This window comes from Phymastichus coffea, unplaced genomic scaffold (assembly GCF_024137745.1).
Source record: "Phymastichus coffea isolate CEN01 unplaced genomic scaffold, Cenicafe_Pcof_1.1 PCOF00001, whole genome shotgun sequence".
Classification (NCBI taxonomy): domain Eukaryota; kingdom Metazoa; phylum Arthropoda; class Insecta; order Hymenoptera; family Eulophidae; genus Phymastichus; species Phymastichus coffea.
The window spans coordinates 2,108,036-2,132,503 of record NW_026706812.1 but is presented as its reverse complement, the minus strand read 5'-3'; the positions used below and the strand labels follow the sequence as shown (position 1 = coordinate 2,132,503).

General features: G+C 38.0%; 1 protein-coding gene across 4 annotated transcripts in view; it reads left to right on the top strand.

Moving 5' to 3' along the window:
* Positions 1-24,468, top strand: part of LOC131675023 (cytosolic purine 5'-nucleotidase) — a 678,819-nt gene that overhangs the window by 629,087 nt on the left and 25,264 nt on the right. For 3 of the 4 annotated variants that reach the window (XM_058953825.1, XM_058953835.1, XM_058953853.1), the window contains one exon: positions 8,437-8,538. The exons of the other annotated variant lie outside the window; for it this stretch is intronic. In XM_058953825.1, the coding sequence (XP_058809808.1) occupies positions 8,437-8,538 (102 nt within the window). The remainder of the gene's footprint in view (positions 1-8,436; positions 8,539-24,468) is intronic. 4 annotated transcript variants of the gene reach the window in all.

Genomic DNA, 24,468 nt, shown 5'->3' with positions numbered 1-24,468 from the left:
AAAGTTGTAGAGGGCAAAGGGGGCAACACAATAGGGCTAACGCTTTTGACCTTGAACTTGACCTTCAAGGATATTTCAAGGACAAAGTGTTTTTTTTAATGGGAACCCCTATTTTTGACATGGGATTCGGAAAGAGCGGGAAATTTCACGTCAAAAATGGTATTTAGGAAATTTTTTTCATGAACTTGAGAAGGGAATTTCAAAGTCAAATGCTACAAAATGTTTGTTTACAAATTTACAAATGTCCTATTGTTGCTATTTGCTAGCCTTTTCTCATGAATAGCAACACCAATATTACAACAAGCTTGAAAATGTCGACCTTGAAAAGGTCTTCCTTACTTTTAGCGTTACCCAGAAACAACGACGTGGACGTACTAAGGTTTATTTCCTTTGGAGTGCTTGTTTCACGTGAGTCCCCTTACCTCTCACGATGGGGTGCTTGTTTCATGTGAGTCCCCTTGCCTCTCACTAACCCCGAAGCAAGTGTTCGAAATGATGACCATTTGCTTCAAGATTCATTGTCAAACGCCTTTGAAAATGGCGAACGGTGTTCAACAAAGTTGGCCTCGGAATAGCAGCGCATGCTCGAGAAATCCTGTCTGTATATCTGCTCTTGTAGTGGATTATTACTCAAAAACAGCATGTTTCAGTATTTTTTTTTGCAGACGTGTCTATAATTAATAACGTGTGAATAATTACATTATCAAAATTAGTATTTCTGTAATTCGAGCGTTACTAATTCACATTTTTCACATAAAACAAAAAATAAAAAGAATTTTTAGTTTTATTTACAATCAAAATAAGAAATAATGCTTAATTGAATTGAATACTTAGAAATATTTTTACGATTATTTTCATTTAAAATTTAAAATTAAAAAATGTGATTTAAGAATTATTTTTGGCAATACAGCTAGCTAAATAAAGTTACCGTAATTTTCCAACATTTTTCCATTTTTATTTACATTTAATAGTAATTAATAGCTGGTTCTGAAATGGCTGACTATCCACCCAAGGAGATCGTTGATATGATTTTGGTTTTAGGAGCAAGCCAAAATAATTATCGTGCTGCGGCACGACTTTATGCTGAACGCTATCCTGGCAGACGACACCCTGATGATAGAGCTATCAGACGTTTAACCCAAAGAGCTTGTGGTGGACACATGGTTCGTCAACGTAGGCGCCATGAGTGTGATGAAAATGATAATCGAGTTGTAGCTATCCTTACAGTAATTCATCTTGATCCACACATTAGCGCTCGTCGAGTGGAAAGGGAAATTGGTATTTCAAGAAGTATTTTTTTAAGAATTATGACAAGCCTTCGATATCACCGTTTTCTGGGATTCACAAGGTGTGATCTACATTGAGTACCTGGAGAGGGGCAAAACGGTCACAGGGCTGTACTATGCCGAATTATTGGGCCGATTCGACGTCGAATTGCAGAGAAAACGGCCCCATTTGACGAAGGAAAAAGTGCTCTTCCACCATGACAACGCACCGGCTCACACCTCCGCCGTCGCCATAGACAAATTAGTCCAATTAGGCTACGAACTGCTGGCCCATCCACTGTATTCTCCAGATTTAGCCCCGTGCGACTTCTTTTTGTTTCCAAACTTGAAAAAGTCACTCGCCGGGCAGAAATTTGAATCGAATGAGAAGGTAATCGCTGCCACGGAAGCCTACTTTTCAGACCTCGAGGAAACGTATTTTTCAGACGGGTTAAAGAAGTTGCAGCATCGCTGGGCCATGTGTATCGAACTAAAAGGAGACTATGTTGAAAAATAAAACGCCACTTTTCCAAAATTTTCCTTTTTTTTTTGTAGGCTAAGTACTTATCGGACCACCCTCGTATAAAGTTATGAAAACAGTTCCATTTACTTATCGTTTGAAAGATTATCAAGACAAATCAATCCCTGGTGGCTTTTACGAAGAAGAATTACTCAAGACAAAATATTCGGATATTTATTTGATACGAGTAGAAAAAGTTGTAAAAAAACATGGTGATCATTATTATGTAAAATGGTTAGGATTTGACGAATCACATAATAGTTATATTTATAAAGATGATATGTAAACGGTATTAAATTAATAAATAAAATCATAAAATATATTTTGTTTTTTTTTTATTTTTTCATTTCTATTCATTTTTTTATGAGTACAGGTGTAATAATTTCACTCAAACGATTGATTCTCATTTTAAACCGTACTCTATTACGAGCCATCTGCATCCATTCTCCATGACGAGCAGTTCGATGTGCATGTGCCCATGTAATCATTTCACGTATTTGAATTTTTTTTTGAAAACCTACACACTTGAATGGCTTCTTTTTCTGGTTCAATCTGAATTTAAACAACACTAATGAAGACTAATTACGCATCTGTTCCATGATTATATTTAAAAATATATTAATATGTTTTTTTTGACTTAATTTTGTAATGACCATTTGCTAGAGTGTCAGTACTGTTAAGTAATAGATATTTCTTGTCATCATAAGGATTCAATGCAATTTTTCTTTGTTAAATAGTTACAATATTGTGTAATTTAGATCTGATCGTATATTGCTGTGTTTTATGAATATGTAAATTTTGTGAACAGTCTAAATAATGATCAAATTGAATAGTTTTCTCAACAACGGAAGCCTTCACACCTTGAATTTTTTTTATAGCATCAATACCATTGACACGAGTACAGTGCATTTTACTCCTCAAACCAATAAATTCTGTTAGTATATTTCCATTGCACTCGTCCTTCATTAAACCAGCTATCTTCTTATTTACCCTTGGCATATCGAATACGTTGTCAACAGAATAGCCAGAAGTGTCAAAATAATTTGCGTTAGCTTTCATATCAGCATAAATGTCTTGACACTTTATGGAGTATATGAAACTATCAGTATCCGTATAGAGAAGTTTATACTTTTTTCCATACATTCTTTTCATGTAATCATAATGATAGCTGTACTTTCATGTTTTGGATACGTTTAATACTTTAAGGCAGACATAAATAGGTTTATTGAACTATACCAGAGTTTTACGCATCTGAACAGCGACCAAGTTTTCATCAAATAAAGCTCTACTATAAAAGTTAGGTTTTGAAACGAAAACTTCCATACCATATCGTCCATCCACTTTGTTAAAAGTTTTACATCAACATGTTTGCTAACGTTTTCCATAGTTTTACCATATATACTATTATTCATGAGTTTGGAAAGATTTTTTGAAACTCATTTTAAGCTTTCGCTCTCATCGAACTATTCAAGTCGATGTATGGTTTTAGCCATGCATGTTGCTCGAATTTCAATACTCCATGAATTTTTACAAGCTTGACGCCATGTTCAACAAATTGTTTTAGAGCTCGATAATGTACCACATAATTTCTTTTATTCATGAGAGTAGCACATAATTTTTCATGCTTAGAACCGTGAAGCTTAATGTGCTCTGAGCAAAATGGAAAATCATTATGTTCATCGTGAATCGATTGCGGATAATTTAAATCGACTTCTACATAACTAACCTGTTGAAGCATCATCTGTAACCTGTAGAAAGTCAATTTTATCAAAATTTTCTTCCCACTCAATTTTATCTCGTGGCAAATATTGTGTCATCGCATATCCATACAGGTTATTAGCGTCTAGATAAACAAGATACTCCTCTTCTATGCTACTATCAAATTTTTCTTTCATATATCTGTTGTTAGCTGCAACGTATTGACCTGAGAATTGACTCAAACCACCACGAATACCTGATTCTATAAATAAATGCATATCTATATCCGACAAAAGTCTTAATGATATGTTTGTAAACTTGAGCATTGCATCCCATGAAAAACCTGGAGTTGTGTAATAATGTGCTGGATCTAGACCATACGCTATTAGACATTGCTCACGAAACTGTTCAGAAACTTCTGCGAATAATAGAATATCGATTTTCATGTACCAATCACAATACTCACCTAAATTTTTTGTGTTGAATGCTTTCCAAACTTGAAGAGCATGCTCGTAATCAGCATCAGATACTTGTGAATCAGTGAGACTACTGTAAAAGTATTTTTTTTTCAGGCAAGCTAATTTCTTCAAGTTTTTCACAGAAATCGATGTATTCATATGGCATCACTCCTTTCCACGACAAAATTTATTTTTTCTTCTTCAGTATCTTGAAATTCTGAATTCAAATTTCATAACTACCCAAATAAGAAGCCAGTTCGTTAAGTGACAAAGCCATAAACTTGAATGAATCAATGAATCCTAATTTGATTCCCATGTCTGCAACAGACATTGTGAATGTTATATACTTTTCTTTTGTCAAAAGTAAAATTTTAATATTTTCAAAAAAGTGATTGGATATATCACGAATAATAAAATGAGCATCATAAAAACTAAGATTGTGAAAAACTGCAGGTACTATACAAGAATTTCGAAGGTTCAGATTGCAACTTTGATGGGCTGCACCTCGATATATTTTTATCTAGTGTCAATAGTCATGAACTTTCATTGATTCGTTAATTAATTTTTCACAAATATGACATACATTTGTCGTCTCGAATTGACCGATTTCCTCTGGCGTAAGATCATTCATAGGTTTTGGATCATTATAGATATTTTTGATGTAATAAGAAATATTTTTTTAATTCTTCTGCGAACAATTTTGATGGCTCAGACCCGTAATAAGAATTATATTTCGATAATCTGTTATCATAACTACAATTCAAGTAGTAGCCTATGCTAAACATTTCGTGGTGTGAATGGTAATGGTATTTTTATGAACATGTTTTTTCAATAGGCATTCACAGTCTCCATAGAGACTGGGAATGGTGATTTTAATTTGAATCCGTAGTTCTTAAATTCAATCATATCTTGACCTTTTCTTGGCATCTGTACACTACACTTATTTATTTGTTTACAGTTCCTTTCATGTGCAACGAGTTTCCCTGATATGTTAAAATAATGCAAACACTGAACACAAATAAATTTGTTAGTTTTGCAGCGGATAAACTGCTTTCTACTAATCTTGTAAGGTCTTTTATATGAATATAATGATAATTATTTGATATTTCATCATTTATCAATAAAAGATTGACATGATTTAATTTTTTATCATTTGTATGATAAAGAGGAACGAGTTTTTTACCCTCTAAACTAAACACATTGATTGATATGCTATTTTGTTTTTCAAATTTTGAAATTTGATTCAAAGAGACTGGATATGATATACCATTCAATGGAGTTTATTCTCGTGTAATATGGAATGACTTACTCTTCGACAATGCTTTGTATATTCAATTTTACATTAAGCTGCTAAGATTGCCCATATAAAGAATTTTTTATTATTATTTTCTACATTGATACACGCATGTTTGCTTTTTAAAAATGTTGGTAGAGGTATATAAGAACTTCCACTTCGTATTAGATTCAATTTATTGTTATTAATTTGAAGATTAATAATAGAATCCAAAGACCATCCGGACTCGTTACTTTCAAATTCCTCCATGTTGTTTAATAATGGACTTTTAATGTTATCATCAAACTATTTCTTGAAATTGTTTAAGGGATATACTTCAATATTTTGTGTAGTAAAATGCTTTGTGTCAAAAGACTTGTCCAATTTATCTTGATTACTAGAATATTTCGAAAATTTGCATTAAAGTACAGCATTAATCTTACAAGCATTATTCACTCATAAAATACTTTTGGCATATCTTGCAAACAAATCGCAAGCATCTTTTAAGAATGATTCAATATCAATGTGTTGAATATTGGCTATAATACTAATTTTCAAACGGTTTTCGAATGCGCTTTCCAAGTTCACCTATTCTACACGATTTTTTATACTATTACCTAAACCTTTTCCATGAACTCTACAATTTTCTAGTCTTAAATGAATATATTCAAGTTTACCAATGGTACTGAGCAATGATTGTTTTTGTGGCACGCTAAGCGATGATGTCTGTCTCAAAACTTTTTTTAAAGTTCACAAAGATAAGACACATTGTTTTTTCCATCGTTCTATAATTATTTCATCACATAGGTTTTTAGAAATAACAAGATTTACAGCTTCTTCAATCAAATGGAAATGTTCCAAACAGTGTTGTAAAATTTTCATTTTTGTTTTTTAGCATAGACGTTGACTGTTGCAGGTATCAATCACGAATGAATTGAGATCGACGTCAACTATTTTATATATAATATTATTAATCTTTTTCACCACACATACTACAGGTATCTGAAGTTTCTATCTCAGACTATTCATTTTGAATATAATCATCATATGCTGAATTGATTAATTCATCATCATCATCGCTAAGCATTTCTGTGTCGGATTGAGCTTCTTCTTCTTCCATCTCCAAAAGCAACTACGTTCTTTCAGTTGGAATGCAAAATTATTGATGTCTTGAGCGTGTTTTGGATAACACATTTTGAGCTTCAAAAGTTGTTGATAAATGACAAGAGAATGATCACATTCGCAAAGGAAATCTCTTTTATATACATATTTAAAAAGGGAGGGGGTACATCTTTAAGTTTGTGTGCAAGTGCTTTTTTTAATTTAGATGCAGTAATACTCGCATTGAAGTATCATGTCAGACTATAGGTAATTATTTAAAAGTATTCTTAGCAATTTTTTTCTTACAATTCCATTTTTTTCAAATTTGAACAAGTTAGGCTACAAAGCTTTGACAACTGGCCATGTTATGTGCAGCCTAAAGATTTAGCAGTTGCTGAATTTTACTTTGTGAATGAAATTGACAAAGTCCTACATAAAAAATATTCACATTTTAAAATGCAAGAACTCATTCAGTTCAATCATTTTCAGTCGCTTATTTCTAGTGCAACGGTAGTCGATTCAATTAATCGCACCGTTCGCGATTCTGAATTTCGCGCGTTAGTTCTAAGTATTGAGAGAGAGAGGGGGCGCGCGATCTTTCAAATTAGCAGTTACGTCTCAGCTGTTGATACGTGTGGATATCGCCGAATTTTGGTTACACTATTTTTCTCGCCGAGTGATAGTTTTTTCAGATCAATTACGTGCGCGAGTGCAACAAAGTAGTCAACATATTGCAGCATTACGGTAGCAGTAGATTTGGAGCTGATAGGCGATACAAGGCAGCGCAGTTGATAAATCAGAACCGGAGACAGTTGATAATTTTACTGGCATCAACAATTACGGCCGATCACCGTAATTGCACCGCAGGGTAGGTGCACCTCCCTTAATTATCGCGTCACAAAATACAATCGGTATTTTGTCCGATCGTAATAGCGTTAATTATTTGTATTCGCGCCGAGCGTTAGATCGCGCCAATTTTCGTATCTTCTCTATCTCTCTTTCTCATTTTGTAAATCAATTGTAAATCCTATTCGCGTGCGTCAGTCTTTCGGCCCGACAAAGACTGTATAGATTTTTTATGAATAAACTTTGTTAAACTTATTCGCCGATTTCGTCATATGATTTTCCGAATAGTTTAAGAAATTGAAATAGGCTTAGGTGTTAATCCTATTACGCCTAGGGGATTAAGCGGAGAAGGAGTAAAGTCGCTCACACTTCAAACTCATCGAGTGTCACGATACATGTGACTTAAGGTGAGTTCAACTCTGCTTGATCGAAGACAACCAAGCTAAGTCAGCTGACGTTAAGGCGAATACACGTACTTACATACGTGATTAACGGAGCGGCGGTTTGCTCTGCATCGTGGGAGTTTGCTTATAAATAAATTTCCCATTTTTGCAAGATTCCCCCCGTTACACTAGATGAACACGAACTCGATCATTTTCGAGGATATTGAACTGGTTTTGATTGAGAGGTGTTAGTGTCTGGAGGATTATGTTTGTCATTTAATTCTTGTCTTTCTGGAGATTTTTTGGATGGGGAAATGCTGTAAGAACAAGAAGAATTAGAGAAACTTAAGGAACTTGAAGAGCTGATTAAAATTTTTTTGGAGTAGTTTCTGGAAAAGTTTTTGGTGGGAATTTTGTTGTCGGAGGAGGTGATTTATCAGAACTCGTGATACTGATAAATTTTTTGAACGTGGAGTATGTTTTCAATGTCTGATTTTCAGTCACGATTTATGAGTAATCGTCGCGTTCGATTTGTAATTGTCCGTATTCTTGTCTGTTCGTTTTACAATTTTTTTTAAAGACTCTTTTGTTGTCGAACGAGGAAGAAGTTTCCGTTGTTTGGTTTCCGTGCTCGATTTATCATTTTAGTCCACGTTTTTGTCTTTTGTTCTCGCTTCAGCTGTATTTGTAAGTTTGTTGGATATAACATGCGTTTTAACATCACTTATTATTTTTGGCAATTCATTTTTGGTAATTGATTTGTCATCAGTCTTATATTTTTGTCCGTTTGTTTTTGATATTGTTACTTGTACATGTTTTTTTAATGAGTTTTTACATTTTACATATTTATATGAATTATTCTTCTTCTTTATTTTCTCATCGATCTTTTTAGGCATGCGTCGCAAGGATTCGATCTTATTGTTTTAACGGTAAATATCTAAATGGTCCACCACATCCGGCTGGGCATCACAAATCTGAAAATAGTATTTTCTCCGTAAGTCGTTATGCAAATAACTTTTTTATAAAATAAAATAGTAGTATAGTAATGTATGTTCCAGCACACCTGCGGGGGGTCTGTAACCCTTTGACCCCACCGGGCTTAACCCTTTGGACCCCCTGGCTATGTTAATAATAATTATTATTGTTAACAATTATTATTAACAATATTCGTGGGGGGTCCCTTGGTTTAACCCTTTGATTCCCTGGCCTCTATCCCTTCTATGTTAATTATTATTATTATTAATGTTAATAATTGTTTATAATTTTTGAGGAAGGTTTCTAGGACTCCTAGTCCCTAGGGCTCCTAGTCCCTAGGGACCCTATACCTAGTGCTTTTAGTCTAATTAAATTTAAATGTTTTTTTAAAGTTATAAATATATATATATTATTAACAATTTACTTGCTACATTGAGAATGAAACGAATATAGAAAATAGCGACGATTTTTTTTTGAAAAAATTGAAAAGACAGACCGGAGAATCGAACCGGAGTCCTCTGGGTTGGCAGGCTAGCGTTCTACCACTAGAGCCAATGCCACATGTACCTTAGAGGATGCATATTGTGTATATTAGCTACACACGCATACATTTGGTATAGGGCCCGAGCGTGCGGACGAGGAGGGGAGCGCATGCTGTCTATAGTTCTGGCCTGATGGGGATGCGCTACTATAGTAGTATTAAATGTATACTCTCTCTCTCTAGCTCTGACTCAGCGTGGTCCACAGTGCGAGGAGGAGGGGAGCGCATGATCAGCTATACTTATTAACTACCCTATTATCTTAAGTTAATTATGTCTATCATAAATGTAGATCATAGCTGGTTTGAGGGTGATCAAGCTTCTCTACTACTTTCAGAAAGAGAGAGCATCTATGCTTACTACGTTCCCTCTTATCTTATGTTACCTATGACTATCGCAAATGTAGATCATAGACGGTTTAAGGATGGTCAAACAAAACTCATAGCGCGGACGCGTGACCTGCGTTTAATGTGTTTTTTGCGGATGACCATAAAGTCAGCGGGACGTCAAGATTTATAGTTTTTAGAAAGTGACAAACTTTCTAGCCTACATGGGGTGGGAAAGGGTACACTAAACGTCCTATCTCACTCAAAGAATGTCTACGTTTGTGTGTAGCGTTACATATATTGTAGAAAATTCGTACCTGATAATAGTGTGAGTGTTCGGTAGGATTTTCGTTGGTCAGTCTTAAAGGAAACTTCGAGCGGTTCACAGTGCAGTGCTAATTGTTTATTATTATTTAAACATTAGTAAGTTTTATATTTTTTTAAAGTTCATTAATAAAAATAAAACAACAACAATGGAAAGTATCACCAAAGCGTGTGAGTTTTTAGAAACTGTAAGTATAATTTTAAATAATTTAAAAATAATTAAAATAACTTTTATAATTTTTTAATAATATTATTATTCAATTTCAGCTTACCACTTACCAGCTTCCGACCATGCAGAATGTGGGAAATGAGCCGTTATATCGGCTCTTAATTTTAATATTAATTACCGTAAGTATTTTTTCTCATATATTTATTTATTTATTTATTTATTTATTCATTAATAATCATTTATTTTCAGTTGCAACGATTTGTGGAGGAGAGCAGTCCTCAAGGACTGCAAATCATACAAATGAAAGCAATGGTTCAACAAGTAAGTATTATTATAAAATTATAACAATTTATATTTTTTATTAATATTTAATTGTTATCTCTTTTCAGTGGATCAAGGAATCTATAGCGGCCAGAATGATGGCGCATCAAGTCGCCTATCAAATTGACAAAATTGTCAATGATCGCGTCAATGCAACACTAGTGCAACATAAGCGTGCGGACGCTATGCGGAGGCAGCAAGAATCCGCTCGATTGGAGCGGAAACGGAAAGCCGCCTTAGCTAAAGCGCAGCAAGACGAACTTGCTGCGAAAGTTAAGCGAAGGCTTTCCAGCATTGCTGCACCATCAACAACAGCCATGGTGAATGAAGGTAATGGGTCATCTTCGAGGCTGTCAACGTCGTCTGCGTCGATGACATTATTATCGTCATCATCAACGTCGAGGACAACATCACCAGCGACGTCAACAGCAACGTCGAGGACAACATCACCAGCGACGTCAACAACAACCTCTTCGACAGCAACATCCGCAGGCTGTCAAAGAGGAGACAATACTCAAATTGATAAACCACTCGATTTAACCGCTAATGTAAGTAATTAAGTTATACAATGAATTAACAAATTTAAATTAAAAATTAATTCTTAAAAAATTTTTTTACAGAAAAAAATTCCGGTGGTAAAAAACGTTGAGTGTGTTCGACGGAAAGTAATTTTGATTCCGGCTCAACCAACCATCAGGAAGCCGACTCGCCCCTCTAAGGTCGTCGGGTCCAAAAAAATTAAACAGTAATATTAAAAAGAAAAAAAATTGTATTTTTATAAAAAATAGTGTATTTTATAAAAAAAAATAATAAATTAAACTAAAATAAAAAATTAATAATGTTTTAATTTACTTAGGATCTACCAGTGCCCCCACCCCCATTCACCTATTCCACCCACCTACCTACTCTCACCCACTCACCCACCAATATTCATCTACATAGGTTGGTAAGGTAGGATGCTGTAGAAGTTGGTAGGGTATTTAGTAAGCTGTATGATGGTCTTTCTCCTTCTATAGTAGGGAGCATAGTAAGCTTATGCTGGCTAAGTTTGGGCCCTCGAAGAGGGGGTAGCGTCTCTAGCTTGCTAGGTGCGTACGCCGTTTAGTGTGGATGCTATTCTCTCTCTCTCTCTCTCTCTCTCTCTCTGTGGTACGTACAACACCTCTTTCTTCTGCTCCGTCAATACTCTGCCTTACTCATTTTGTTTTCCTTCTTGGAGTGAAAACTCACTTTGCAGGGTATTCGCCAACTGCGGCTCTCATGCCTGGGCAATAAATTGCAATTTTTATTGCCTTTTTCGAGCCGCGGAGGCGATTAAATACCCAGCTACACAACATAACCTACAAACTTAAGCAACAACGCCTTACACACACACGCTTCTGCACACCTACGCTTCTACACACTACGGTTTCATCTGTGCTACTACACACTACGCTCTCATCTGCGTCCACTGCATTAGCTGCATATCGTTGCTGCTGCACTCATTGAACACACTCGACTTTGCTCCAACCTGCCGAAGCTGTTCTCGACTGCATTCTACCTACATGTTGGTGAGAGAGAGAGAAAAAACACAAATCTCGTGCATGCCTATCTGCATCCTTATATGCGTTGCATAAATTTGCATTATTATATTCTCTTGCGTTCCCTTGCGTTATCGTGCATTTCATATAATACGTTCTTATAAGTATTGCTGAGTTTCCATATACTGTGTTTATGTTTACATCTAGCCTGTACGTTTGTATACCTGCTCAGCTGGGAAAAGTTGCTGGCTAGAGTCTGCTTGGCACGCAATCACCCGCGAAATTCGAAAATCGTCAAACTCTCTACGTTCGGACAATCAATTGTTGCCTCTGCCAGCATCTCTCGCTCAAGTAGCTTTCCCCTGTCTGTCTACACCGGCCTGGTTCTATGTCCAGTCAATGCGCTAAATGCCTGTTTTCCCTGCGCCGTATCGACAATACTCTTTTATGCACTGAATGTAACGCGCTCCTTCATATCGACTGTGTATCGCCGTCACTGCGTCCCAGGGGATCTGAACCATTCATCTGCAGGAGTCATCAACATACAAGTAGTAGTGACTCGTCGTTGGCGTCTGTCGTCGAGGCTCTTCCCCAGTCTTCACCAGTAGGTCCACCGGCCACTGGTGCGTCCCTCTTGCCTTATCTCTCCAAGAAGCGGCTCGCCTCGCCCACTCTGTCTAGCTTACACGTACCGAAACTCCATTGCCTGGGTCCTCCATTGTTACGCCGCAATTCTACAACTGTAGACAGATCCTCGCCTGCATCGTTGGAAAATTCCTCTACTGCCTCTCACCAGACTATACAGGTTAAGCCTACATCAGAGCCAATCATGTCTGATAAACCACCTACTTGGTTTGTTGGCTTCCTCGAGGAATTCCAAGACCTCAGAAGCGACATCAACTCTATCAGCTCCACTCTCCAGCATTCCGTCAAACAAAACGAGATCAACAATAAACTTGCTGCACACATTGATACCCCAGAGGTTATGGTTCGTGGGCTTCCCTCGCAGTTTAATGGCTCACTGTATGATGCCGCTCGCTACATATTAAGCGCCCTTGGTTTTGGTCACGGCCATGACATGCCTGCTATCGAGGCCACCCGAGAATGGTATCAGCCAAACCGCTACCAAAATGCTCAACAAAATGTCGACGCCCCCGCAGAGTCCTCTCACCCACGCCCCCCTTTTATCACCTTCTCATTCTACCTCTCATCAACCTCCTCTCGCGATCGTGTTATCGCTGCAACAGCTCGTATTCGTGAGCTCACCGCCCTATCCATTTTTGGGTGCGGTGGAAGCACCCCTGTCTACGTGCGCCCAGTCTACCCCAAAGTCATCTACGATCTCCTCACAAAAGCTAGAGCTGCCTGCACATCTCTTGGCTATCTCCGTCCTGTAGTCCGCAATCTGCGTATCTTCGTGCGACCGACATTTAATTCTGAGCTTTTGCCGATTCTCTGCGAGGAGGATTTACACCTTCTCCCCCCCAATCAAAATCAAAACCGCTCAGCAAACCTCTCACTCAATGCTATTACCCCTACTCGTGGCTCGCGACCATTCATTCCACGAAAGTCCCAGCGACTGCAGCAACCACAAAGTAATCAGCATCAATACCCGCATTAGTTACCTTCGCTACTACAATACCAACAAGCGCAACAACCACCACAGCAACAGCAGCAGATACCACAGCAACAGCAGCAGCAACCACCTCAACGGCAGCAACAACAGGAACCTCTGCATGGTCAGCAACTACAGCATCCGCCACCACAATTGTCTCAACAGTTTCATCAACAACCCCCGTCCCTGCAGCAACAATACCACCAGCCCCATACGCTCCATGCCCAACCCCAGCATCAGCCACTCCAACAGCCCCAGCTACCGCACCTGCAAGCCACGCACCAACAAAAATGCTTGCAGAAAAACCGTGGCCGGAAAACGGCGCAAAACTCTGGTCCGCATCTGCTCCCCGTTCTGCCTGCTCATCCCTCATCCGCTGTTACAGCATCCTCCAATTCTCACACTGGCCAACCCCCACTTCTAAATCATCCGAGCATCAGTCCCGATGCTGCCCCACGAATGTCTTCACTGGCAATGGATACGGTGGAGCCTTCACTCTCAAGTGGGACGAACTACCGTCAACTTTCCCACATTGCAGAAGATGCATCCCTTCCAACTGAATGCACTATGGGAAATCCACCTACCATTGATTGACCCTCAGGATCAATACAGCCCCCAATTGTTGCCCCCCCCCCCTTCCATTTTCTGTGTAGCACACGCAAATGTGAATCGCCTGAACCACGGCGGCCATTTCGCCCTTCTTGAGGACAGAGTATCCCACGCACACTATGACGCTGTTGCCATCACAGAAACGTTCCTAAAGGATACTGTGGCTGACTCTCACCTCTCTCTCTCTGGATTCAACCTATTTCGACATGATCGCTCAGCCATGGAAGGTGGTGGTGTTGCTCTCTACATTCGTGACAACTTCTCCGTTCGCATAATTGCCAAATCGCATCCTGATGACTACAATGCGTCGGAATTTTTGGTGGTGGAATTGCGAGAACAACATGCAAAACTTCTACTTGCTGTAGTCTATCGTCGCCCGTCTGCGTTGGGTCCACTGAATTTTTTCTAAACTATTGTGCCTCTTCTCCCAAATTATCATGACGTGATAATTTGTGGGGATTTCAACTGCAATCTCTTATCGCACACACTACACTACGTCAACGTGCTCCGAGAACAAATCGAGTGCTACGCCTTAAAAGTCGTCTCCATGCTGCCTACTTGTCATCGATTCCAGGATGGTCATGCTTCTCACACTCTTCTGGACCTCTTCTTAATTAAAAATGACACAGATATCCGCTCCTTTTCAAAAACGCCGGCCCCATTTATTGACTGTCACGACCTTATCGAGCTTTCTATCTACGCCACGGTTCCCCCCTCAGCCACGAAAACCATCCTCATTCGCAAACTGAAAAGTGTTGACACAGTGCAGCTAAATTTACTGGTTGCCGAGGGCGTTGCCGTACAGTATCCATCACCGCAGACTATTCTTACTGATCCAACTCAAATGTCCCTGGATTCACTCGAACGCTTCCTCTCAAACGCCGTGCTGAAAGCCTTTGACACCCTTGCCCCGGTTCGCCAGACAAAACTGTCTGCCAAGGCTAAGCCGTGGGTTTCAGCCGACATTCGCATCCTCATGCGTGCTCGCACGGCGGCTTACAAGCGAGCAAAAATAACTGCGCTTCCAGGTGACATTCGGAGGTACAAAGACCTTCGAAACTGTGTTTCAAATCAGCTTGACACTGCAAAAAATAACCACATCTCGGCCAAACTTGCATCTGCCACAGATCCCAAGACCAAATGGAGAGAGCTTCGCTGTCTCGGCATTGCACAAAAATCCATGCCGTCTCCACTATCATTTTTCTCACCCACAGCGTTAAACTGTCACTTCGCCAAAATCGTTAACCAGCTTCCGCTTATTACTCTTTCCTGCTTCGACAATCTCACATCGATACCACTCTCTCGCTCATTCTCATTTCCCCAATTCAATCTAAACCAGGTGTCAGTCAAGGACGTGGAGGATGTTCTCGCGGATGCCCACTCAAAGTCAAAAGGAGAGGACGGGATCTCGCTGAGAATGCTCTCGATGGTTTCGCAAACTGTCCTTCCGTACTACACCATGCTTTTTAATCACTCAATTACAAACTCACTTTTCCCCACGCTCTGGAAGCGCACGCAAATTGTCCCGCTCTCCAAAGTGAAGTCTCCTACCTCCCTTTCGGACACACGACCTATTGCTAAGCTATGTGAGCCCTCGAAGCTCTTCGAGCGCCTCGTCCATCGTCAATTGTCAGCCTACCTTCAGCAGCATCACCTGCTCGACTCCCGCCAAGCCGGATTTAGAAGGGGACATTCTACCGAGACCGCGCTCCTTGGTCTTCTCGACGATGTTCGGTTTGCTACCGAAAACAGGCTTCTCACCATCCTCGTGCTTTTTGACTTCTCAAAAGCCTTTGACCGCATCTGCCAGTTGCGACTGATCACCAAACTGCGCAATATAAACCTCTCCGACAAAGCACTCAAATGGTTTTTCAACTATTTGGCGGATCGCCTTCAGACGGTGGTAGATGAGGGAGGCGTTGTCTCTAAGTGGCTCCGTGCTTCCACCGGTGTCCCGCAGGGGACTGTCCTTGGCCCTCTACTTTTTGCAATCTACATCAACGACCTTCCGTTGGTCTTGTTATCTGCCAAGTATATCATCTATGCGGATGACACGCAAATATATGTGCATTGTTCCCCGCGGGACATTGAGCGTGGCATCGTGGAGGCCCAGCGAGATGCACAAGCGGTGGCTGATTGGGCCTTGAGCAATGGCCTTGATCTCAACCTTGCCAAAACGAAGGCTATGATCTTGGGCAGCGAATTGTATGTGACTGCCCTTGACCTCACCACTTTGCCTTGCATCACTGTCAACGGACATAAGATCCCCTTCGTGATGGCGGCAAGGAGCCTTGGGGTCACCCTCTCTCCCACGCTCCAATGGAAGTCACACACTTCAGACGTAGTGAGGAAAGTTTACGGCTCTCTCAGCTCTCTTAAATTCTATCGCCGTTCTTTGTCGCTTGCTCTCCGCAAGACTTTGGTTGAGTCACTGGTACTCCCTCTGCTAAACTTCTCGTCCACCGTCTTCATGGATCTTGACAAGACACGTACTCGTGACCTCCAGGTGGCGCAAAATGCCTGTGTCCGATTCGTCTCTGGTAACATCCCATTCCTACCAAATAATAACCTCACCTCTCATGTTACGTTCCACCGTCTGAAACTACGTTGGCTCACACTCTCATCGACACGTCAACTAGCCCTCGCAAAACTATTTTATAAGGTCGTTTGTAACAATGGTCCGTCGTATCTGACTGGCCACATATCACTACTGAACCAACTTACTATCGCCCGCCGCTCTATTCGCAATATACCCGCGGCCTTCCACTTTCGTGCTCCACGCACTGAGTCCTGGATGAGATCATTCGCAATTAGAGGTATGGATCTCCTAAACCAACTTGCAGTGACCACTTTTTCCTTGGAACGACTCACTGAATTCAAATACTGGTTATTTGATCTTCTTTTCCTCCTTGAAATTGACAGATTTGCTATCCGGGTTGCACAGGAGCAAATGACAGGTACTGCTTCCCTCGCTTACCTACCCCATATCTCACGCCCGTACAACGTCTCTGCGTTCGCTCCTAACCCTTCATATCTACTGGTGGGCGGCAGATATTTGCGTTATCGATTCCTGAATGATGAACCAAATCTCTCCCTCCAATCTAAACTGTAATATGCCCCCCTCCCACTGCATTAAATTAAGTTTATATATTAAGTTCGTGCGCACCTCTCTGAGGTTCTCTTATTTGTATTCTTAGATTATATAATTAGCTTTAGTCTCTACATGTACATTTGCGCTGCCTTGCACTTCTATGTATCAACTAGATTCGACTGCTGTCTTGCAACAATCCGCTTGCTAAAACATGCCGTTTGTACGCTTACAATACTGCTATTGTCACTTTTACTATTATATATTGTCAACTGTGTATTTCTTCCAACCACACGGGGTCCTACCCCATGGTTTAATAAAGATTAATCAATCAATCAATCTCTCTAGGATTATAAGTAGTTTGTATTAAATTCTAACAATATATAGTGTATATGTATATATATATTATAATTTTATTTTTTTTATTGAAAAGCATTGCGTACATTGATCATATAATGTCTTGTTAATTTTAAACTAATTTTTTAACATCACCACTAATTGGATTATATTGTACAATACGATCATGTAATATTAAGCAGTAGGCTGCAGTATCTTCAGGAAAATCGGTCCGAGTTTCAAATTCTAGGCGAACATCGACTGGAGCGCTTTTTAATGTTTCATTTTGTTTGGAGCAGTCTATAACTATTAACGGCACTTTATTAATGAAATCCTTTTTATTGAGTAACGGCTCGTTTTCTTTACCATAGTAAGCGTTTTGAAAATTAGTATACATATCGTAGAGAACAGCAAACTGATTTTGATTGATATTTAAATTGAGATTTCCATACGGATAGCATTGTGAATTGAGGAATAGCTTCACATTACTAATATTACAATGATCAAAATTACTAGAATTAACACTGGCTGAACTTTTACGTTTAGTTTGAAAAGCTAAAATAACAAAGCGAGGCTTTTCCAATTGATTGGAAGTCTTAACACTCCAAACATGCTTTGATGTACGAGGTAATTTTGGATACTCATACATTTCCCAAGTACGATAACTTATAGTAATTGCACGATCTCGTCCAATCTGATTGAGTAATTTGATTTTTTCTTTGTCTGCGACCATCACATATGGCATCAACCATTCAACCTTAGTTAAAGTAATTTTTGATTTTTCTGAAGCATCAGGATTCCTTACTAGAATACTTAAAATAGCATTCAAATCATCTTTTGATCTTGTGAGAATAAGTTCATGCTTGACATTGACTACAATTTTCCGATAATCTTCAGCAAAGCCCAGTAACATACTGAGAGGGATAGTCACATCAAAAAAACCTTGAGCGTTACATATTAAAACTTCATTGTTATCACCATTCCATCCGGCATTTTCAGCGATAGAGTTTTGACATGGATTGAGTGAAAGCCAATTTTTCATGAGGCTCGTTAAGCCTACATTTTTCACTTTATCAATTTCAATAGCATTTATTTCATATCGTATTTCCTCGAACAAATGACAGAGGGCGTTGTTGACTAATAAAGTGTTCTCCACTGGCGTAGTACCGTCCGGCTTGGTCAACCGACCACAAATATGAATCATACTGCGTGATGGAAGCAGAGATAAATCTTGATGTTGAATTGCTATATGGATTTCATCACTATTATTGAAATATGATAATGAATAAGGCTGATGCATATGAACTTCATAATGAGCTATAGACTCATCGAAAGCGACACCTGAATGAATGTCTAGAATTCCCTCCATATTGTTGTTGTTGTTTTATACAGCACACTAATATACACAATATTTTCTTCCACGATTTTCGACGACTTTCAGTCTCAAGCTTTTCAGGAATTGACAGTTCTGAGGTGTGAGCGGTCTGATAGCTCGCTGTTGACTGATTGTTGATTGACATTTTTGTCTCTTAATATAGCCTCGACCAGACTTTATATTGTAAATGATACCCATTACTAAGATATGGTCTTTATATGTACTCACACTGTGATGACTTCTCCACGAAAGTTAACTAGGTTTCCGTCTTGATCAACTATACGAATTTGAAAATGATCAATGCTCCTCACAGCGACTGGAAGGTAAATGACTTGAGAGGGAACTTCTATAATCTTATATCCAGGTGGGACTGCAGGGAAAAATTCATGTATAGTATGTACCTTGCGATCGTTTATGTAAGAGCCTGTAGTAATATTACACTCTACACGTAAAGCGTTGACTTTGAGAATAGTGACGGGTAAGTCAGAACTATGTGTTTTGTTTTCAACGAGCGTACGTCTAGTGAAGCCTAAAATTGTTCCAATAGAATCTTCTGGTTCAAAATGTATTTTTTGACTGCACTGAATGACACAACGTAAAGTATTATTATTTGGTTTCAGGCTAAACGATATACCTTTAGATGCTAATGCTTCTTGGAGAAAGCTTTCAATATCTTCTATTTCGTAGCTACCAGTTGGTAAAGTGATAGCTTCTTGACCTTCAATGTAAAACTTATTATAACCAACGTCAATGTTTGGTATTGAATTAAATGTTAATAGCTCAACTAGACCAAGAACGTATTTTTTGTTTGGTATCAATTCGATCGGTGGAAAATAATATGTTTCGAGTACGGATGATGTTCCTGAGAGACTCAATGTCAGTGTATTCTCCATGACAGATGCATGTCAAATGATAGTCATTCTTTGAATGAGTATTTTATATACTAGTCGTCTTTTCTATAGTTTGTTTAAAAGAAATTTGAGACAAAGATGGCCGCAATTATATGTATTAAAATCTTGATATCTAATATAATTATACATGATTCTATTAACTTTGAGATAAAGCAATAGATCTATAGGTGGTTGTAGATTACCAAAACTATCAAAATACATAACCTCATCACCTTTCTTTTTGTATGCTACCCAATGAGTACCTGGTCCACGTTTATCATCTAAATTTACAATAGCTGCCTCTTTATATCGTGGTCCATCAGCTGGCAGAGCATTACGCATGAAAACACCTCGAAAATTTGCAATTTTTAGTATTTTAGCATATTTTCTTATATCATGATCTGTCAGTGCTCGATTAGGTAAAGTTATTTCGAGCTTTTTTTTTTTAAACCTTTTCGACTTGAATATGGTTTCAAATGAAGACCATAACCTTTACGATATGGTTTCAAATAAAGTCCTTTACCAATAGCAATAGCTTCCATAGTTTTATTATGTCTATGAGCTTCGTTCAATTGATTTTGAGCGGCCTTAGCACTGTTAACGGCTTTTGCTATTGAAGCAGCTCCTCCAGCTAGAGTTCCAGTGGCGCTTAAAGCAGCAATTAATGGAATTAAAAAAGGAGTCGCTCCACAAACTTTACTGGGAATAGGTAAAATACGGGGTATATTTATTTTACTTCTACCGCCAGCCTTTTTCACAGCTTCATTGGCTCCTTTTATAGCCAAACGAATAACTACAAGAGCTCTATTGTTAGGCACACTACTTTTCGAGACCGTCTTAATAATTTTATTCAATGTAACTGACGGCTTTTTGATTTTTCTATATTTTTTTCGTGCTTGACGTTTTTTAAATCCTCTACCTTGTTTCTTACTACCTTTCTTCATAGCAACACCCATACCAAGCTTACTTTTAACTTTCATAATGTTGGCTACAGTGAAGGCAGCTGCTTTTTCACCAAAACTGCTATCTTTAGCTTGTACTCTTTCCCAAGCTTTGTTAGCTAGAATTTCGTCAGCTTTATTTCTTGTCGCAATATCCTCCCGATTTTGCGCATAAGCAATATCGTATTCTTTACAAGCAACGTCTAGTGGATTTTTACCAGGATCTCCACGTGCCAATCGTTCGTTCAATTTTGTACCAGGACCACAATACTGATATCCAGATAAGTGAGCTTCAATAGGCAAGTTATTTATAATCTTGTTCACTAGATCACCACCAGTCTTTCTTTTATAGTACGTGATCATACTTCTTCGAAAGACAGCATGTTAATGAAATAAAAGATACATAAGCAGACTTTTTATACCTAACAACTCATTCATTAAGGTGTCAATGATGAGTAAACAACATGGATTTCCAAGAACAACCTCTTAAGCTTCAAGTCATTAATTTCGATAGAGTGGTGGAGACGGAAAAACAAGAAAAAAGATATGGTGAACTATTGCCTAATAGTATCCGTGCCGTTTTCTGCGGACCTAGTAATTGTGGAAAAACTAATTGTTTATTAACATTAATCACTCATCCTAATGGTCTTAGATTTGAAAACGTATATAAAGATTATTTAACTTCAGAAATTAGAAGCGTAAACATGGCTGACTTTGAAAGAGAAAAGAAGGTGCTCGAGCAATTATCCATGGCTCGTGATGCCATAAGACGCAAGTATCAACTAATAAAACGTGGTAAAGCTGATTAAGAAAAGACATTGCATGAAACTTTTAAACCTATGGTTGATCTATTGAAGAAACTCGTACAGGCAACTACTGATAAAAGTAATGCTACTACTGCTGAGCAGCCAACGAAAAAGAAAAAGAAAATCGAGTTCGATAATGTTTTCAAGTCAGAAGTAGCAACTGACACTCCCTACAAATCTAGATATTTCAATAGTACTGCTAATGAATTAAATTCTACATTACAACCGCTTGATACTACATTTGAGTCTGCTATTTCTATTGATGATAATGATGATGATCATGATGAATCATCACTTGATACAACTGCTATAAATTTGAACAAAAGTAGTTCAAATGTAACTACAGAACAGAGGCAACAGCTATTGAATGATTCGATTGTAGGAAACTATGTTCGACTATTGCATGAACCTCAGCAGAAAAGTAATTTAGACAAGACATTTGGTGTTCGCTTACATGAAAATACATATGTCATAGGCAATTCTCCAATTTCCTTCCAAAACGATAACGTGACTGTGAATGATAAAGCATACAGCAAGACGCTTGGTTTAATGGAACTTCTCTTTCGTAAAGAACCTGATTCTAAATTAATCAGTTCATTGGATATTGAAAATTATATAAAAATTCTCGAAATCACTAACGCTCATCGAAAGAGATACGAAACAAATGGAGAATATCGCAATAAGCATGTAAATAAATTCAAAAAGTATATTGGACCAAATTTATCTTTGAGCAGTAGCGCTAAGAAGCGAAAATCGACTATTGATGGAAAAGGTCTTTTTCCTAACTATAAAATAGCTAGAAAAGGAACGTTATTTGATTATGTATATTGGAATGATCCAAACGAGCTCGTTGATCGATTGAGATTGCTTATTGCCGAACAAACCGCCGGTAATTCTAGTCATGTTAATGAAATTCATTCAATTAGTGAAGAATTACGTGAAGCTGGCTATATATATTAAGAGAATCCTAAATATTACTCAGTAATAAAATGAGTGTTGATGTGTTTGGACGTATATTGAATAAAAAAAAGGAGGATAATAGAGGTCCTCCTGGTATAGGGTATAATATCACTGAAGACGGACAATACGACGCGAATGACAAAAGAATTTGTTATATAGCCGATCCTCAGGAGAGTAACGATGCTGTAAACTTACGAACGTTGCGAAAAACTAGTGAAGCTAACGTTACTACGCTTACGAGTATGATAAATGATCTCTCAAAATCATTGGATACAATAAGATCAGAATTAGTAAAGCATCGAGTAATTATTACTCAGTTAGAAAAAGATAATAATAGTAATCATAAAGAGAAAGAAAAAACTATTGGACCGTTTGACATTTTAAAAACTATTGGACCGTTTGACATTTTAAAAACTATTGGACCGTTTGACATTAAAAAAAAAACTTTAAAATGAAACATCAAAGAGTGGTGAATGAGTTACATAAACCAGCACGTCGAAACTATCCCCGTAGAAAAGTTGATGTACGCGGAATAGATGAGACATGGCAAGCTGATCTTGTAGAGATGCAAGGCTACTCGAGAGAGAACAAAGGCTTTCGATATCTATTAACTGTCATTGATATATTTTCAAAGTACGCTTGGGCAGTTCCTGTGAAACAAAAAACTGGTGTAGATGTTGCTTATGCAATGAAGTCTATATTAAAAAAAGGACGCACTCCTAGAAATCTACATGTGGATTGTGGCAAAGAATTCTACAATTCAAATTTTCAAAGACTAATGACAAAGTATAAAATAAATCTATATTCAACCTATAGCAATCTTAAGGCAACTATTTGTGAACGTTTCAATCGCACGCTAAAAAATGTCATGTGGAAAAAATTCAGTCTTCAAGGAAATTACAAATGGATCAACATTCTAGCTGATTTATTGAAATCTTACAATAATCGAAAACATCGTACGATAGATATGAAGCCAAAAGACGTAACTAAAGATAATGAAATGCAGGTGTTGAGACGATTCTCTTACGATCGACGTCTTTTCGTTAAGAGCCCTAAATTTCAAGTAGGCGATAAAGTACGTGTGAGCAAGTCTAAACACGTTTTCGAAAAAGGATACACTCCTAACTGGTCTACTGAGATTTTTACTATTCAACGAGTTGCGAAGACAAAGCCTATCACTTATCATTTAAGAGATTATAAAGGCAATCCAATTGTTGGAGGTTTTTACGAGCAAGAACTACAGAAAGCTATGTATCCTGATGTATATCTCATTGAAAAAGTTTTAAGGAAACGTGGTAATCAAGTATACGTTAAATGGTTGGGATTCGACAATTCGCACAATTCATGGATAGATAAGACTCTATACATATGAAAGAATAAAGACGTTTATGTAAAGTAAATTTTATTCAAATAAATATTACAATAATAATAAATAATTTTTGTTTTATTTTAATGGTAAGAGCCCCAACCTTCGCTCTCACCTGTGAGGTACTTCCATTTGAGCATCATCACTTGTGAGTCCATTAGAACAAGCCGAAACCTGCTTTAGTAGAAACACCTGTGACTCATCTACCTCTCCACAATATATTTTATAATAAATTTATTGTACATACTTTATTGAAATAAAGATACATTGATGTTACATTAAATAATAAATTGAAATCTACCAGCGCTATGATATTCAATCTGTAAACAATATTTTTGTACATGATCTGAAAGTAATATATAAAGATCATAATGTTTCATGATGGCTCTTGAAATTCGATCTGGTAAAATAAGTTGGAATTCACAATCGAGCTCGAGAATGATTCGATTGTTATCTTCTTCCTTAAAGTTTGTTACTAAATAACAATGATTTTCTTCAAGTTCATAATGATTTTTCTCCGGTAGTGGATCAAAGGGCTTCATAGCTATTTTATTTAACATTTCTAAGTCCATCTTGCTATCGAAGACTTGAGAATAGTGGAGAAAGAAGTGGATACTACTGGTAATGATTCTTTTAACAGAATGACGTTTTCCGAGCTCTTCTCTCTCTCTTAAGACCTTTACCCCACCTACACTTTTTCTAGCCGGCACGGCCGCCTCCCTCCACTTGCTACTTCTTCCACCTCCACTTGCTGCTTCTTCCAC